This window comes from Bison bison, unplaced genomic scaffold (assembly GCF_000754665.1).
Source record: "Bison bison bison isolate TAMUID 2011002044 unplaced genomic scaffold, Bison_UMD1.0 scf7180017860456, whole genome shotgun sequence".
Lineage (NCBI taxonomy): Eukaryota > Metazoa > Chordata > Mammalia > Artiodactyla > Bovidae > Bison > Bison bison.
Genome location: NW_011491028.1, coordinates 1,956,789 through 1,976,973, shown reverse-complemented (window position 1 = coordinate 1,976,973; position 20,185 = coordinate 1,956,789). Strand labels below are relative to the sequence as shown.

At 39.1% G+C, this 20,185-nt stretch overlaps 1 protein-coding gene across 3 annotated transcripts in view; it reads right to left on the bottom strand.

The window, feature by feature from the left end:
* The window catches only part of PRKG1 (protein kinase, cGMP-dependent, type I), a 1,420,729-nt gene that overhangs the window by 500,472 nt on the left and 900,072 nt on the right, over positions 1-20,185 (bottom strand). For all 3 annotated transcript variants that reach the window (XM_010832219.1, XM_010832218.1, XM_010832220.1), the window contains one exon: positions 11,792-11,897. In XM_010832219.1, coding sequence (XP_010830521.1) covers positions 11,792-11,897 — 106 coding nt within the window. The remainder of the gene's footprint in view (positions 1-11,791; positions 11,898-20,185) is intronic.

The window sequence follows — 20,185 nt, the reverse complement described above, 5'->3', positions numbered from 1 at the left end:
GCAAGGAGATCCAACCAGTCCATTCTGAAGGACATCAGCCCTGGGATTTCTTTGGAAGGAATGATGCTAAAGCTGAAACTCCAGTACTTTGGCCACCTCATGGGAAGAGTTGACTCATTGGAAAAGACTCTGACACTGGGAGGGACTGGGGGCAGGAGAAGAAGGGGACGACAGGGGATGAGACGGCTGGATGGCATCACTGACTCGATAGACTTGAGTCTCAGTGAACTCTGGGAGTTGGTGATGGACAGGGAGGCCTGGCGTGCTGCGATTCATGGGGTTGCAGAGTCGGACACGACTGAGCGACTGAACTGAAGTGATTGATCCTCTAATATTACCCATCTTTAGGAAACCGGCTTGATATGATCAAGAGAACAAGGACTTGGGACTCATCTGTGTGATGCTGGGAAGGCTGATTTCCATAATTCCAGTTGCCAACTACCTCAAAGGGTCTTACCCAAGTTAAGTGAGATAATGTGTGTGAAGCAGCAGGTGTGGGCCATTTTGTCCTTATTTGCTCCCTCATCTCCTTCACTACTCTGGAAGTGCTCACTGTCCGGGAGTGATCAGAACTCAGCTCTCTTTCTGTCACCAGATATCATGCCTGCTGCTCCCTCTCATGGGCTCCCTACCCCATGTGCACTTCCCCTACACCTGAAGCAAAGCAGAAAGGCAGGACTGTCTGGTTCAGAGATACCCATTCTGCTTAACCGCCAGACTCTAAGCTTAAGAGGTCACCTTTGTAAAATCATATTGGTAAATAAATTATGACTAACCTTATTCCAAGCACCCAAAAACCCAACAAAACCCTAAAAACAGAAACTATGTTTCATGTTTCTTCTTTCATTTATTTGCTTTTTCTAAACAAATAAACTGATGTACTTTCCTCTTCCCAAAACAGATAAAACATACAAGCTGAGACACATACTTTGTCTAAGTTTCCCAGATGTTTACTTTGTTCCTTGACAGCATTTCCCCATCCACACTCCAGATTCTCAGATTTCTCTCCAATTGTGAAGAAGTGGGTTTCTCTATCTAGTGGAGAAATCTATGTGGCTGGGATCTGAGAATTTATCTTCTTATTTTCCCTAAAAGTTTGTGGACTCCTTCTGAATTGTTCATTGAGGAACAGGTCTCCTGATGGAAAAAAAAAACTCCCTCCCAAATGTACCAGACCCTTTGCATACAAAATATTTTACAAAGATAGGACCATAAGCAGGCTCAGTATCAAAAATACAGAAGTATAAGCCTCTAATAATGTAAAACAACTATTGTTGTTAAGTCGCTAAGTCGTTAATCAACTGTGTGTGCGTGTTTGTGTGTGTGTGTGTGTGTGTGTGTGTGCATGCATGCTCAGTTGCTCAGCTGTGTCCGACTCTTTGTGACCCCTGAACTCTAGCCCACCAGGCTCTTCTGCCCATAAAAATCAATTATACTTCAATAAAAAAAAAGCTTCACAACAGAAATTATTTATGAGGATCAAAACTACAGCAAGAAAATGGAGAAATACTAAACTGCTTTAACATACTGCTATTGCTTTTTAAACCCCAAAGTGCTGAGAAACTATCCTTAGGGACATGATGAGGGAAAGTTAGACTCTGATCACCGAAGGGATGCATCCTTTCAAGCCCAGACTCAAGAAGGAACAGCATAATGGACTGATTAGTATTGATATCAAGTCCCTTAGTCAGGGACATGTTTTCTCTGGGAACAAACAGGATCTGTCTATATGAGTCATTACCTTACTTAAATGGGAAATTTCAGCCACAAACACCATAAATCAGATATCTTATCTTTTGCAAGGATTAGAAGGAGTTCACACATGTGGAACTGAGTGTACCTATATGGGAATGTTGTGGATGAATAATTTTCATCACTATGTCATTATGCAAATAACAGATTACATTGTTTTTCTTTTTTAAAAAAAGCATCAATATGGAGACATTTGTGCAAATGCTAAATGACAACATGAAATTAATGGTCACTTTTACATATATCTGCCCCTGTGTCATCTTTAATGAGAATGGATCTGCTACCATGAAATGGGTTGTAAGCAGGCCAACTTGAAAATGGGGTGAGAAAGTGCCTCTTCATTTATTCATCACATTATTTCCCTTAAAACTATGCCAGCTTTGCCAAGCTCAATTCTAATGCAGGTTTCATGGTCATCTAGAAAAGCTTTATTAAAGCTCAAAGCTTAAGAGCTTAAAAAGGTCTGTCACTTATTTTTTGAAAATTAAAAAAAAATGATCTAAAATCCCTAAAATTATTTTCATATGCATCTTCTTTTGCCATCTCTCCCTGTAAAATCTAGGAAAAGTGGGTTTGTGATTTTCATCTTACACGAATGTGATCTCAACAAAAGTCAGTCGGACTATGTTACTGTCACTTACATAATTTATGCCCAAAAGAGTAGCAGCATAATTTCTTCCAGCTGAAGTATACCAACAATACGCCATCAATAAATGTCCAAATAGGGCAATTCCTGAAAGGGATTTCACAGAACTCAGCCTAACTAAGCAAGGACAGGTCCTGCCTAAAGACTACCATCTGTGCTTCAAAGTCTCTATGTAGGAGGGTATAAAGGAGCTTCCAGCCATAAGCACTTTCCTTTGAAGCCAGAAGACACTGAATCCTAAGCTCTTGGTTATTTAATATCCATTTTAGTAACAATGGTGCCTCCTTACATACAGATGGTAGATTTCTAAACAGCTGAAAGCTCCATCACTGAGCCCATGCAATTCTAACACATCATCACCATTGTATTCATCACCACTTAAAGTGACAGCTCTTATGCTAATATGGAGCTTTATTTCTGAGAACATATCCTAGCAGGGTACGATGCTTTCAAATTGTGGTGCTGGAGAAAACTTCCGAGAGTCCCTTGGACAGGAAAGAATCAAACCAGTCCATCTAAAAGGAAATCAACTCTGAAAGTTCCTTGGAAGGACTGAGGCTGAAGCTCCAATACTTTGCCCACCTGATGTGAAGAGCTGACTCATCAGAAAAGACCCTGATGCTGGGAAGGATTGAAGGCAGGAGGAGAAGGGGACGACAGAGGATGAGATGGTTGGATGGCATCACCGACTCGATGGACATGAGTTTGCGCAAACTCCAGGAGATGGTAAAGGATGGGGAAGACTGGCATGCTCCAATTCATGGGGTCACAAAGAGTTGGACACAACTTAGTGACTAAACAACAACATCCTAGGTGGTAGGAGGAAGGAATAAATTATTGAGGTTTAGGGAAAGGGGACTATTAGAGAAAAAATGCAGTAAATTGGAAACCCAGATAAACCAAGAATAAAGTCGACTGACTGCCCAAATGTCCAAGCAAAGTAAATTTAAGTTTGTTGAGAAGGGTAGCAATGGGTGGGAACTACTATTTGAGGATCCAGTAGTTACTGAGGCAGCATGGGGCCAATTTTAAGTATCATTTCTGGAACCACTGGCTTTAAAGACTTTTCTTGAGGATTAAATAAGTTAATACATCTAGAGTGTTTTCAAACTGCTTGGCATATATTCAGAAACTGTTTGCTCATATTATCTATTTTGTTTATTCCTAATTCTACTCCTTCATGGTGGGAGGGTCCCCTATTTTTGATTGCAAAAACTTAGTCAGATTAAAGAAACTTGCCTGAATCTAGAAAAATGGTATGCTGCTGCAGTTAAGTCGCTTCAGTCGTGTCTGACTCTGTGCGACCCCATAGACAGCAGCCCACCAGGCTCCCCCATCCCTGGGATTCTCCAGGCAAGAACACTGGAGTGGGTTTCCATTTCCTTCTCCAACGCAAGAAAGTGAAAAGTGAAAGTGAAGTCACTCTGTCGAGTCCAACTCTTAGCAACCCCATGGACTGCAGCCCACCAGGCTCTTCTGTCCATGGGATTTTCCAGGCAAGAGTACTGGAGTGGGGTGCCATTGCCTTCTCTGAGAAAAATGGTACAGATGAACTTATAAGCAAAGCAGAAATAGTCACATATGTAGACAACAAATTTATGGTTACCAAGGGGGAAGGAGGGTGGGACAAAATGGGAGACCGGGGTGGACATATATACATGTATAAAGTAGGTTAGTAATGAGAACAGACTGTATAGCACAGGGAACGCTATTCAGTGCTTTATGGTGATCCAAATAGGAAGGAAATGTAAAGAAGAGTGGCTATATGTATATCAGTAACTGATTCACTTCACAGTAAAGCAGAAACTAACAACATTGTAAAGCAACTATCCTCCATTAAAAAAAAAAAAAAAAACACACAGAAACTTGTCTAAGCTTACATATCTATAAATGAATCCAAAATCGAAATATACTCTTTTCCTAACACATCATACAAACATCTGGAATATTTGAAATATAATTTCTACTTTCATCTTATACACTGGATCAATGATTCCCAAGAGTAGTTCCCAGACTAAAAACATGAGCATCCGCTGAGAACTTGTTAAAAACGTCAATTTCCAGACGCACCCCACATCTGCCATTCAAAACTGACATTACAAGGGTAGGTATACACAGTTACTTTCTCTTTGCATGGCAAATAAACCAATCTTAGCAGGAACATTAACACCTATCCTAGAGGAATTGTGAAACACCAGAACATATGTTTAGTCATGATCATGGTGAGTTCTACTCTGGAGATTTTGAACAAAAGACAGCTGACATTCTATACAATAGCAAAATTTCAGCTTTACTTTAGGGCAGAGAATTTGATCAGTATATAGTTGACCCTTGAACAGCAGTGACATTTTTTTTTTTCTACAGTAAACACTACAATGTCTCACAATCCATGGTTGGTTGGAACTGATGATGTGGTATGGTAGATATAGAGGAATCATATAGAGGGCTGACTATAAGTTATACTCCAGTTTTTGACTGCAAAAGGGCTGGTGCCCCGATCATCACATTGTTCAAGGGTTAACCATACTATCAATTTCTTGTGTGACCCTGGGCAATTTCCATAACCAATCTAGGTCTTGGCTCTCCCATTAGTGGAATGAGAAAACTCTTATATCCTTTACAAGTTTATATTCTACTCTAAGAACTCTACATCTCTATGTTCTTTTATAAATATGATAAAAAATAAAAATCTGTGAAATAAGGTGATCTACTGGATTGAGTTAAGAATATGAAAATTTTTTTGATTTTTAAACTGGATCAGAGAAAGAAATACTTGCAAGACATTTTAAGTTTTCATTATCCCAAGGCTGAAATTAAATCATATAGAGTATAGGGACCTCTCTAGAAATCCAATGGTTGATTCCACTCCTCCAGGCTCAATCCCTTGTCAGGGAACTAAGATCCCATATGCCATGTTCAGTTCAGTCAGTCATGTCCGACTCTTTGTGACTCCATGAAATGTAGCATGCCAGGCCTCCCTGTCCATCACCAGCTCCCGGAGTCCAGCCAAACCCATGTCCATTGAGTCAGTGATGCCATCCAACCATCTCATCCTCTGTCGTCCCCTTCTCCTCCTGCCCTTGATCTTCCCCAGCATCAGGGTCTTTTCAAATGAGTCAGCTCTTCACATCAGGTGGTCAAAGTATTGGAGTTTTAGTTTCAACATCAGTCCTTCCAATGAACCCTCAGGACTGATCTCCTTTAGAATGGACTGGTTGGATCTCCTTACAGTCTAAGGGACTCTCAAGAGTCTTCTCTAATACCACAGTTCAAAAGCATCAATTCTTCAATGCTCAGCTTTCTTTATAGTCCAACTCTCACATCCATACATGACCACTGGAAAAACCATAGCCTTGGCTAGAGGGACCTTTGATGACAAAGTAATGTCTCTGCTTTTTAATATGCTGTCTAGGTTGGTCATAACTTTCCTTCCAAGGAGTAAGCATCTTTTAACTTCATATGCCATGAGGGATGTTCAAAAAATAAAATACATATATAAAGAGTATAGAAAAATGTCTATATGATAACAAATAAATACTTTTTTGTAAGTTATCTTTCTGGAGAGGCAAAAATAATACCACCAACCCACTCTCATGTTAAGCTTGCTACAGTGAAGAGCTTCATAATATACAAACTATGAACTTGAGTCCATATATTGTAGGATACTCAGATGGGGAATTCATAAGCCTGGGTTCTAAGTTTTCTAACTAAATATGACTTTATTCTGGGCTCTAAGACTCAACTGCTATACCTATAACATATCAACAGAGATGAAACTATCTTGTCTTAAATTTTTCTAAATCTAAAATGTAAACATTATTGCTATATCAGACCAGACATGAAGATGCATTGTTATGTAGGCACCTGCTAATGGCAGGTATGGCAAAAACTATTGGATGAGAGAAATGTAAAGCAATTAAAGAGAAGATTCAACAAGTTTTGGTCTGGGGTAGAGGCTGAAGTCACAGTCAAACCAAAATGAAATTATCCTCATTGTGAAGGCCATTCTGATATATAAAAGTTAGCAGGAGTTTCTAGAAGAAAAGTCATATTGCTTTTTTAAAAGGAATATTACTTACTTTTCTAATACACATATGTAAGTAACATATTTAATTACGTTAGGTGTGTATACAAGTATTTTTGTTTTAGAGGATAAGGTGGAATAGCAAACCAGATTTGGCCTTACTCCCTAGGAATGGGCATATAGAATAAGGAACCTTTATATTGAGCTTCCCTGTTGGCTCAGACCGTGAAGAATCTATGTGCAAAGCAGGAGACCTGGGTTTGATCCCTGGTTTGGAAAGATCCCCCAGGGAAGAGAATGGCCACCCACTCCAGTATTCTTGCCTGAAGAATTCCATGGACAGAGGGGTTTGGCAGGCTATAGTCCATGGGTTCACAAAGAGTTGGACTTCACTGAGAGACTAACACAGTGCACAGCACCAAAATGTGCAGCAGGGCTTTCCACAAGAAAACTGTGGCAGAAGGATTAATTCAGCACTGTAGCTCTATGATTCGGAGAAGGCAGTGGCACCCCACTCCAGTACTCTTGCCTGGAAAATCCCATGGACGGAGGAGCCTGTTAGGCTGCAGTCCATGGGGTCGCTAAGAGTCGGACATGACTGAGCGACTTCACTTTCACTTTTCACTTTCATGCATTGGAGAGGGAAATGGCAGCCCACTACAGTGTTCTTGCCTGGAGAATCCCAGGGATGGGGGAGCCTGGTGGGCTGCCGTCTATGGGGTCGCACAGAGTCGGACACAACTGAAGTGACTTAGCATAGCATAGCATAGCTCTATGATTTACCAGAAGTCCACTCTTCTTCTTGACTTGAGTTTGAGTAAACTCTGGGAGCTGGCGATGGACAGGAAGGCCTGGCATGCTGCAGTCCATGGAGTTGCAAAGAGTCGGACACGACTGAGCAATTGGACTGAACTGAATGTGACTAGAGCAAAGAGACAATGAGAAGACGAGGAAGAAGATGGAGAGTGAGATGAACCTGCAGAGGTGAGCAGTAGCCAAAGGAAACAGGGATTTGGAGACAATGCCAAAGAACTACTCTATCTTAAGAGTGAGAAGTAGTCATGGAAAGGTTTTATGCAGAATGATGATACAAAATTACCTGCCTTAACAAAAGATTCCTTAGTGGATCAAGAAAAGTTTTACTTTTTTTTTTTGAGGATCAGCAGGCTTGACTGAGTAATTTAAATTCCAAACAGTCCCTGTTGTTTTTCTGATTTGTCAGTGAGGCATTAAGATAAATAGGAGGTTCAGCAGCAGCGGCAGCATCATAGTTTGGGACGAACAGAAAACCCAGTTCCTACAAGTATATCCCATCGGTCACACAGCTGCATTCTAACGCTCCTCTGGGTACAGATGTGTGTGCCAATAGCAGCACAGAGAAAATGCTCAGGAAAAAGTGACACAAATTGACTCTGGCAGTTATTTGGCTCCTTTTTCAGAATCCATCTGTGAAACAAGTCCATTTTTCAGTAGCCAAATGTTGGAAAGTGTTGGCAACTGACAAAACTGCCACTGGACCTACAGAAACCGTGCCTCGCTTCGTAGCACTGCTCCGTGAAAAAAAAAATTTTTTTTTTTTTTGCTATGCTTGCATAAGAACATCTGTGTTTTCATCAGGGAATGCGAAATATAAGCATAAAAGAGAATGGACTAACAGCATTAAAGAACCAGAACCACGTTTGATGTGGCATTTAATAGCAAAAAGGAGGCCAAACCACATGACTAGTATCTATAAAATGGGTTAAAACCCTGAAATGAAAATAAAAACTGACTGTAAGAAAGAAACCCTCGCATTTTGGCTCTGCATTTCCATGCCTGATGTGTCCCCTTTTCCTACACTTCAAATTTACTGCTTGTGTAGAAAAGTAAGGACGAGTGGCATGGGGAGATGAGCAGTGATAACAGAATCTTTTCTCTTTCAGTCTGTCTCTCTCTACCGTTGAAATCACTTCATCAGGAAGGCATTTCTATGTCCAACAGAGACCCTCACTGCAAAGAATTCTGATGAGTTCTAAAACCATTTCCCAGAGTTTTTCTTTTTTCCTTACAGTGTCACAATTGCTTTACCTGTTTAACAAAATAGTGCATGTGTCTATAGTAGAAAAATTCAGATCAAAGTTATATTTAGCAAGTGCACTAGACAAAAACACCCCTCCTCCACGCGCATGTACATGCACACACATACACACACACACACGCTGCTGCAGAGGATTTTAGAGTTAAGTCTATATTTTTATGACACAATAAGTCTTTCTAAACATGAAACTATAAAGGAAAAAAATTTGGTTGACTTAACTATATAAAATGTTAAAGCTTTTACATAATGTAAAAGAGTGCTAAGCAAATTTTTAAAATCTACAATACACAGGGAAATAAGAATAATTCTGAAGTTATGATAGGCAAGTTCAATTTTGATCATCTTAGTTTTTGACAAGATCTATCATTTCCTTGGAGAATATATGGCATCTCAACAGCTTTGCCAAATAAATGGCAGAACACATTAACTTTGGAAAATGGAGGAATGAGTATTATTCACTTTTGATTTCACTAGGATAATAGTGCAGGACCCAAGATTAGACGGAGAAGGTACTGGCACCCCACTCCAGTACTCTTGCCGGGAAAATCCCATGGACGGAGGAGTCTAGTAGGCTGCAGTCCATGGAGTCGCTAAGAGTCGTGTCACTTTCCCTTTTCCCTTTCATGCATTGGAGAAGGAAATGGCAACCCACTCCAGTGTTCTTGCCTGGAGAATCCCAGGGACGGGGGAGCCTGGTGGGCTGCCGTCTGTGGGGTCGCACAGAGTTGGACATGACTGAAGCAACTTAGCAGCAGCAGGAGCAGCAAGATTAGACGATTCCTATGCTTTGTTTAATACTATGCCACCAGTGACTTGAAATGTTTCCCTATTTTTGCAAAAAGAGCCTTGAATTTTATTTTCCAGTGGGCCCTGCAAATTACATACTTGCCCCACACTTACTGTCCTTTTATAAAATGTCTGTCTACAAAATGACAAGCTTTGTGCCGAAGAAGAGTATCAAGATGCTGAAGAAATAGCTCTAGTCCTTAAAAGTTTATAGCTTAAAAGTAGAGTTAAGCTTAGTAGTGAGGTTATAATATAGTAGAAAACATGGTAGAAAGGAGGCTTCAGAGGAAGGAGAGGTTACTTCTCAGTAGAAACAACAGTATCTATGGAAAGGGAAGCTTTTAGTTAGTTAAGACTTGAACACTGACTGTGGGGGAAAAGGCAACAGAGGCAGGATGCTGCGTAAAAGCACAGGGTCTGCTTGAGCACCTGGAATCATTAGGTTTGCCCCGGGGCAAGAAGAAACCAGGCTGAAAAAGCAGGGAGCCACTGGCTGGGGCAGGACCTTAAATAACCAGTTAATGAGGCTATAGCTAATTCAGCAGGAACTGCCAGCCATTGAAAGGCTATAGAGGGAGCCAGCTGGTCACTGTCATCATTTAGGAAGATTAAAACCAGCCCGAGGCAACAGTGGTCACTGTGTCATCTCTCTGGACTTCCAGCCCAGTACTGCATATGCAAATGGTGTGGACTTGATGTTTCACAGAGTGGCCAGATGCAAAGTGACATCAAAGTCAGTGCCTCTTTTATATTAAATCAGTTAAACTCCACTTGCTCTAAGATGACCAACGTGGAATGTTCACAAATCCTAGAGAACCAACTTCTATGGCTTAAGGTTTGAATTGTCAAAGTAGATGACAAATTTGAACAGCTCTGAGACTACAAAAATAAAAGTTTATCCAGGGTGAATCTCTCACTCACACACACACACACACACACACACACAGAGCACGGAGGCATCTCCAATTTCCTGGAACTGTGCCTCTAAAAAGTTTTTGTTGGTGTCATGCAAGACAGCATTGCCACAATTCCATTTTGTTATGAAAACTTATGGAAGCTGAAGTCAGCGTGGTGAGTACCCAGCTCCTAGGTATGTGAGACAAATAGTGAGTTCTGTCCCACAAACAAGCATTTCACTGATTACCAATTGGGATCTTTCTGTTTCAGGGCTATGTCACAAGAAAATCAGTAACTTGCACTTTGATAGAGGCTTACAGTGAACATTCATTCTGTCTCCTTCCATCTCTCTCCATTCACATACACACATCTATATATCAATACACATATCAACATATATCTATATGCATATTAATACAAGTGCCATATCATTTGGCACTTGAATCATTTCCTTGTGAACTATACTAACATTTAAACAGAAACTCCCATTTCCACTTTTCCTAAGTGTTTCACTAAATCACACTGAGATAAAAAACTGACACCCTACCAACACAGTAATTTTTTAACACATTATCACTTGACATATTTGAATTTTAGCAAGAATATAAAGAAAACTATGTGGAAATGAAAAATATATGAACAGTTAATCAGAAACAAACCAAAAGAAATATCCAAGTATACAATTGCATTTAAGAAAATTCAATGAATATCTATTAAAACTTTTGTATCACTGATACAAAGTATGAATTTGATTTTTTTAGTTTAACTTAGGTCATTTATTTGCCAAAAATAAAAACATAAAATGAAAAGGCCAGTTTAACATTTTAGCTCTCAAAAATGAAAATGAAATCTTAATTGGTGTTGCACCCCCATTTAGCTCACATACTCTATATATAACTACTTAAAGATGATTCTATTTTCAAAAGAAAAATTGTACAAAATAACTACTTTCTGAAAAAAAGGCAAAGTTGTCAATATTATTTTTAATGACAAAATAATATAGTTTCTCTAAAATAAGCTTAGAGACAAATTAATTTCAATGAATACCAGTATATTCCTAAGAAATGAAAACTGGTGTTTCATTCCAATTCCCATGGTATATTGAGTTATTATGATAATATAAAGACAAGAAAAGCCTTTGATACTTCAGAACTGCAACATAAAATGAATTTAATTTTGGAAATTAAATTCAGGATTAAAGGATAATAAGCTGTTTCTTGGAACTTTTTCACCTTAGTCATCTGATCTTTAATATGAAACTTCATATAAGAGATGATTCAGTCTTATACTGTGGGTTGCTTGAGAAGAGTTACAATATATTAACTGATAAATAGAGATGACCTCAATATCCTTTTTTGTTCATGCAGATACTCACTTGTTTCTCTCCTCTATAACAGAATATTGAATGAAACTCTGAAGTTCTGACTTAACCACATATCATGAAATTTGGCAGCAGAAACAGAAAGAAGCCAGTCCAAAATATTGTACTTCCATAAATTAGTAGGCTAATACGACGGAGATAAAGGCAAAAAGTGTTCCCTGGGCTGCATTTCAGGAAAAGGTTGAAAAGACAATAAAACACTCTCAGGAGAAAAGAAAAGCATCCTACCTTTTTAAAAATTCCATATACTCGGTATGCTTGATAAGTCCTGTCCTCATCATTATCGTCTGAAAACATTGTCGATCAATGGCCCAGAGTTTCACATTTACAAGAGCTGGGGAAAAAGAAAAAACAAATAGGCAAAAATTAGAGAACTTCAACAGTGAACTATACTGTGTAAAAGTAATGAGTTATTCAGAGGAATGAAAGTGATTAACCTTCGTTTAAAGCTAATATCCTAATGCTATTCTATTTAGTTAAGAAGACAAGTTCTTACAGACAAAATGTAGTTCATAATTTAACACTAGTATTACTATCTATAAGGAAGCTTCCTGTTATTCTTAGGTTCTCAAGGGATGATAAGGTCTAAGTACACACTGGAAGTATTTAGTTGTATACAAAGAAAATCACGTGAAGAGAGGTTCACAAGAAGTAATACTTGGTAATTAACCAGTATAGTATTAATGACTCACATGATCATATTTTAATTGTAAAAATTGTAGGTATAAATTCAGGTTTAGGAGTTAATAGAATAGAAATAATAATTACAATTAAATTGTAACCTGTGCCCACAGTTACCATACAAAACTATATTAGATACGTTTGTTGAATTTTAATTTCTGTTCTCCCATACCACTGGCTTTGACAATGATTAAGTACAGAAACTCAAAACCACAGGATAGATCACCATTTGATCTAATAAGCACATGACTAAAAGACAAGTTTTAGAAAAAAGACAGATGTTACAGTGTAAGAAAACAAAAATATTAAGATAAAACTTTCTTTTAAAAGAAGAGTATGCTAAAAATGTTGATAATTGAATCTGTGTGATGAGTATTTAACAGGCAGATTTTACTATGCTCTCTATTTTTATATATGTCTGCAAATTTTCATAATGGACTTCCCAGATAGTGCTAATGGTAAAGAATCTGCCTGCTAATGCAGGAGATGCAAGAGATGTGGTTCTATCCCTCGGTCAGAAGTTCTGCTAGAGTAGGAAATGTCAACTTACTCCAGTATTCTTGCCTGGAGAATCCCAAGGACAGAGGAGCCTGGTGGGCTACAGTCCATAGGGTCTCAAAGAGTCAGACACCACTAAAGCTACTTAGTATGCATGCATACATCGTACCCACAGAGTATAGGGTAGAGAAGGGCTGTGGACATGTTTGAGCAAGACCAGTGAATGGGGCCAGGTTATAGTTCAATGAGGGAAATCCAGGTGGTGTGGGGGTAAAGAATCCACCTGCAATACAGAAGATCTGAGTTTGATCCCTGGGTCGGGAAGATATCCAGGAGAAAGGAATGGCTACCCACTCCATTATTCTTGCCTGGAGAATGCTATGGACAGAGGAGTCTGGCAGACTACAGTCTATGGGGTCACAAAGAGTCAAACATAACTGAGCAACTGAGTGCTCATAATTTAATGAATCAAACATAGAAATATGAATGAATGCAGTTCACTTTTCTTCACAGTTCTCAGACCAAGCCCAGTGAATGCAATAGATCAAGATTTGGGGTAAGGAAGTGGAGAAAATGTTGGAATAAGTAGGCCATGTATGTGCCCTGAGGGAAGATGCTAGAAGTAACACACAGAGGGAAAAGATTATAAAAGGATTATTGAGTAAATAGAGTAAACCTTTATTTTTTTGAATTTTACCTAATTTTTCCTTGAACAATTATTTGACGCTTAGAAAGAAAACATGACTTCTCCCTTAGCCAGTTCTTTATTGAAGAAAACAGATGTTCAGTTAAGTAGAAAAAGAACAAGGCAGCAAGGACTGGTGTGTACATGGCTCCATTCCAAATAGCCTTCAAAAATGAACTTTCATCAGAAAACAAAGCTCATCTCACAGGTATTCTCCAGTTACATTCTAGTTCCTTCGGTTGAATCCAGGCTCTTTTCCAGAACACCTGTTTACTTGAGATGAACCACAGAACTGGATGATACCACCACGAGGGACTGAGAAATCTTGACAAGATTCATTAGAACTTTGAAAAACAACAGAAGTTGAACTAGGACAGAGATAGACAAAGGGCAGTCATGTGGGGAAAGCACATAAACGAGAACACCATTAGGAATGAGTCTGGGCTCTGGGAGTCCAGTGAGAGATAGAAACATACTGAAATGGCTGAGATTTCTACAGGGCTGCTACACAATTTGAGAGCAGGCTGATGCAGGGTCCTGGAAGCCAGGCAGAAGAAGCAAGGATTAATTTGATGAACAACAGGAAGTTAGTAGAGATCTTAAAAAAATAGAACAAAAGAACCACAATTTTAAAGGACACACCATGGGGAAATTAAAAAAAGTAAAATGCTTACTAGAAAAAAAATAGTATTTTCTATATTCACCATCATTTTTAATGTTTCCCAGGTATTTTGAGTATAGATACTCCTCCCTCCAAGGGACCAATTAGGATAACCAACAAATTGTGTTATTTTAAAAAATAGCAGCAATAAAAATAGCTTTACTATGATATGGGTTTTTTAAACACATCTCAAAGGCATGATTGGAAGCATAATGTTAGAATGAAATAAAGCCTAGATGCATTTTAAGGCTCTGCCCTACAGAAAGACTTCACAATGCACACCCCTGGTAACAGTATATAAAGGCTTCTATTATAATCTCTGAAACCCAAAGATAAGACCATGGCGATAGCTGAGAAAGACTAATCTAGAAGGGACACATTGGATTCACAAACACCTTAGTCAAGCAGAATACAGACCATGACTAGTGTCATCAAATATGCACTTTATGTACAAACCGTGGGACAGAGCGGTAATATGAGGAAAGCTCAGCGTGAGGAGAATTGTCTGATCATACATTGTGTGCCCAGATTCAGACAAGGAGTGATGAGCACGAGACAGAGGCCACAGTAGCTCAGGAATGAAGTGAGGAGGGTCTAAGTGAATAAGACAGCAATGGGAGTGACAGCAAAAGCTTGTGGGGGATGCAGGGCTGGGAGGGCAGTAGTGGGATATGTGTGTGTACTAAGTTACCTGCAGCATTGTTAGTGTTAGTTCACACTTCCAAGTCCATTTTCCATCTGTGGTCTCTCCTGATCAGCAACCTTTTGTCCTATGAATTGCTATAGCTGTATCTATCTGTGTCACTCATTAGCACTTTACACATGTTGCTAATACTGTCAATTACCTCTAATGTCTATATTATGTTACCTCAAATAAGAATGTACCATATTCCCTCATAGAAAAGTCCCTGTCTCGTTTCTTATAACCTCCCCCAACTCAAGAAACTTGCTTTTTATTTGATAACCACTGGGTATAATTGTTAATTAATATAATTCATTTACATGAAATTCACCTGCAAAATACATATATATATATGCCTAGTCAGACTCTAAGATTACATTTAAATATCTAAAGTGAATTTATTAGATATCATGATTCATGTGTTGAAAAATGATCTCTAAAAATAAGTTCACAGAATTCAGTATTTTTATCTTCTACTTCCATTTACATGGCTGTTGAACTGTCTAAAACCATGTTTCAGATATTTTGTATGATAATGAATATGGCTTAAGGAAATTGCAAGTTTTTCCACGACCTTGGGCAAGATGCCAACATCTTTTTTATATGCAGCCAATATACATATTAGCGAGGTCAGCATTTTATACAGGTGGGCAAGCATGACTAACAATCACCTTGCTGTGTTGTCAGAAGCATGGTTATATTGGAGCTGTGATTAGTATCTTGCTTCTTAAACAGCCTGTTGGAGTATAAGTCTGTTGCTTCCAAAACTTGAAGAGAACGCTTTTTAAAAAACCCATTTACCTTTGATCTTAAGTGGTGTATTAATCTCTGTAGGGGATAAGCACTTCAGGAACAAAATTCCTGCGATTTTCACAATGACTGCTGTTGATGAACAAAGAAGTCAGAAGAGCATAAAGCAGAAAAAAGGTCTGGCTGAAGGTATTTTCTTTTTCATTCAATTATGTATCTAGAATTCTCTACTGAAACATTTGTCATTTTTTTCTTCAGGTTGAGGCCAGGTTGAACTATATGGAAAAGATACAAGTTACCTTTACCCTGGGATCTCTTAAGTGCATGAGTATACCAAGAATACCTTCAACAGAGGTAAAACTGGCCTTTGTTTAGGAGGCACCAAAATCACAGAAGAATGAGACATAAAACTGTGCTGGACTATGAAACCACAAATCTGGTTTGGCTGAAATTCTCCTATCAAGGAATGTATCTGTTGCCAAATTCAAATTTTGGAAGAATTCTCAGAAAGCATGTGTGGGTACAGAACCCATGACTCAAAGGTTTATTCTGCCCATATTTATTTCACACCAATCTAGTTGACACTATTGCTGTATTTGAGGGACAGAAAATAGGCTGACAATTCCTGCCCTCAAGAAACTCATGGTCTAGCCCAGAGGCCAATAAACTATTGTTCCTGCCAAACCTGGTCAATGATTAGTTGCTTTCCTCACTTAGGAAATTCCAAGAATGAAATTCCAAGGATTTTAGGAGCTCAATGCCAGAAAAGAGATGAAGACCAAATATATATTATATTTTTTTATTACAAATCACAATAGTACAGGAAGTTATCAGGTCTAGATGAGGTTCTGAGGATGAAGCCCTCATCAAGTGTTTAGTGCCCTTATAGAAAAGGAGTCTCTCTCCCTCCCCCAATGCACACATCAGGATAATGCCACTTCAGGATATAATTGGGAAGAGAGCTCACACCAAGAACTCCACTGTATTAGCTCCCTGATCTTGAACTCCACACCCCCTGTGAGTTCTGTGAGAAAAACTGTGAGCAAATTCTTTGTTGTTTAAGGCAACCAGTCTGTGGTGTTTGTTACAGAAGTTTGAATGGAGACACCCGGGGTCTATGGAGCCCGAAGGCGTCTGTAGAAGGAATGCAAGGGATTCATGACTGTGAGATGAGAAAACAACATCTTTATTTTTACTACTCTGTTACTGAAATTGAGCATATCTTTTCTAAGTGTAGGTGACATGACTTCCCTGGTGGTACAGCAGATAGGAATCCACCTGCCAGTGCAGGAGACACGGGTTTGATCCCTGATTTGAAAAGATTCCATGTGCAACGGGCAACTAAGCTCACACATTGCAACTATTGAGCCCGCCCACTGCAATTACTGAAGCCCAGGTGCCTAGAGCCTGTGCTCTGCAACAGAAGCAACCAAAATGAGAAGTCTCTGCACTGCAACGAAGAGGAGGTCCTGCTCTCTGCAACTAGAGAAAGCCTATGTGCAGCAAGGAAGACCCAGCACAACTAAAAATAGAATAAATAATCTTAAAAAATAGAGGCAACAAATCACTTTACTGTAGAAAACATGGCTATTTTTATATCATCCTACATTTGTCAAGGATATCTTAAATATAATTTATATTCATCATTATTTTGAGATTATGGTAGTTAACTGGACCTCTAGATCTTATTTTATTTTACCACAATTAATTATTAAATGTTTTATCACTCTATTTCAATGTGAACAGCTCTATGTAATCTTGTGTGTTTTATGCTTTAATAATCATTTTTAGATGAGTCCATATGCTTCATCAGTGACAAATAGGTCCATGGCACCCTTAAGATTGAGTCCCTGCTCTAAGCATCCTAGACAAAGGATTACCCCAGAAAAGGAGACAGGAAGCATGGTGAGGGAAGAGGTAATGCTTAGCTGATCTGCATCCATGCAGGCATGCATGCTAAGTCACTTCAGTCGGGTCCAATTCTGTACGACTCCATGGACTGTAGCCCCCAAGGCTCCTCTGATTCTCCAGGCAAGAATACTGGAGCAGATTGCTATGCCCTCCTGCAGGGGAATCTTTCTGACCCAGGGATCAAACCCCTGTCTCTTACATCTCCTGCACTGGCAGGCAGGTTTTTCACCACTAGTACCACCTGGGAAACCCAGGTCTACATCCACAGGGACATACAAATTGTTACAGACGGTAAAGAATCTGCCTGTAATACTGGAGACCCAAGTGTGATCCCTGGGTTGGAAAGATCCCCTAGAGAAGGGAATGGCTAACAACTCCAGTATTCTGGCCTGGAGAATTCCATGAATTCTGAAATTCATGGCGGGCTGCAGTCACTGGAATCACAAAGGGTCGGACAGGACTAAGAGACTAACACTTTCACTTTCTCAAATGAGACTTATTTAGTAAACAGCCACTTCCCTAAGTTCCCAGACTATTTCTAGTCCTCCTCCTAGGACTCCAGAGAGTTCCCTCGGCTCAGCCAATAAACGGGTGAACACTGAGCCCAGCATACCAATATTCATATTCTCTTTACATGCTTCTCCTGTGCCTAGGATAGCACAAAGTACCGCTCATCAAGTATTTTCTAAATTGAATTTTGGGTGTATGTGAAACATTTTGTCCAAATAAAATCTATTTCTGTACTTCACTGGAAAAATTATTGTAGACCGTGATAATCTCCATCAGAAAAGAACTGGTTATCAACTTGAGCTTTTCAAAGTGACATTTCTTGGCTGCAAAACACAAGTTGAGTTTTCTGACAAGGGTTTCAGAGTAATCTGTTCTTCCCTAAGTCTTCGTGTTCTCCAGAGAACATTCTCAGATAACAGGTGGGTCTCATCTAAGTTTCTGCTGATCTCAACTTTGAATGAGCTAGAATCTTTGGAGGGTTTAATGTGGGTAGAAGAACAAGATGTCCTTACTTTGCTCTATTTCACCTTCAACATTAAAAGAGCACCAGCTCATACCATAAGGTACTTTATTGTATGCTCCAGAAATCCCAGAAACTTTATTTTTACACCCTACCCTACTCCCATTTTCTTGAAGCTTGAATCACTCAGATACTTAGTGCTACAGAATCAGCTTAGAAGAGACCTTGAGGGGGTCCATGAAGCCCACAACTGTTTCCCTATATTATTAAGGCATACGTTTGCCTAAAGCCAATTCCAACTGCTGGAATGTTCTAAGACAAATGCTTCATAATTAGAACAGGTCGTTTGCTATTTACAATTTATCTGTAATAAATGTGCTGATACTTCCACTGTGCAGACTGCCTAATTGTTAGTATGGGAGTTATATTCTAAACATTCTTGCCTTGAAAAGTTATCTCTTTAATGATACATATTCTATAAAGATGGTGGATTATAAAATTGGACATTGCAGATAAGGATAATCATTACTATAAACTTAATAGTAGAAAAATCACTTATCAGTGTTGTCATGATTTTCATATATTTGAAAGGATGTGGTACAGTGAGCTGTCCTTTAATAAAAGCAAAAGAAATGAAATAGATTTTTTTTCCCCTCTAAATTCTGCTCAACATCGCTTCCCTGGTGGCTCAGAGGTTAAAGCATCCACCTGCAGTGCAGGAGACCCAGGTTTGATCCCTGGGTCGGGAAGATCCCCTGGAGAAGGAAATGGCAACCCACTCCAGTATTTTTGCCTGGATAATCCCATGGAGAGAGGAGCCTGGTAGGCTACAGTCCACGGGGTCGCAAAGAGTCGGACACGACTGAGCGACTTCCCTTTCACTTTCTTTCATACCTTGAACAATGCAACTGGTAAGGCCAAATGATCAACTTTTTGAAAATACTATAACATTAACTAATGTAATGATTTTAAAATGTATATTCACATTCAAATGTTAAGGCTAAAAAATAAAGAAAAAATATAAAAACAAACAAACAAAAAACAAAAGTTAAGGCTACTTAAAGGACCAAATGGATGATGATTTATTTTAGAACAGATGTAAAAATATTAAGGAGCACTATTTTGGTAACATAATTCAGCATTTATTACATGATATAACAACTTCATGTCTTATATCTATCCTATATTAACTGTGAACTTCCTGATGATCAAGCTGGTTTTAGAAAAGGCAGACAAACCAGAGATCAAATTGCCAACATCCACTGGATCATAGAAAAAGCAAGAGAGTTCCAGAAAAACATCCATCTATTTCTGCTTTATTGATTATGCCAAAGCCTTTGACTGTGTGGATCACAATAAACTGTGGAAAATTCTGAAAGAGATGGGAATACCAGACCACCTGATCTGCCTCTTGAGAAATTTGTATGCAGGTCAGGAAGCAACAGTTAGAACTGGACATGGAACAACGGACTGGTTCCAAATAGGAAAAGGAGTACATCACGGATGTATATTGTCACCCTGTTTATTTAACTTACATGCAGAGTACATGATGAGAAAAGCTGGGCTGGAAGAAATACAAGCTGGAATCAAGATTGCCGGGAGAAATATCAATAACCTCAGATATGCAGATGACACCACCCTTAGGGCAGAAAGTGAAGAGGAACTCAAAAAGCCTCTTGATGAAGGTGAAAGTGGAGAGTGAAAAGTTGGCTTAAAGCTCAACATTCAGAAAACAAGATCATGGCATCCAGTCCATCACTCATGGAAATAGATGGGAAACAGTG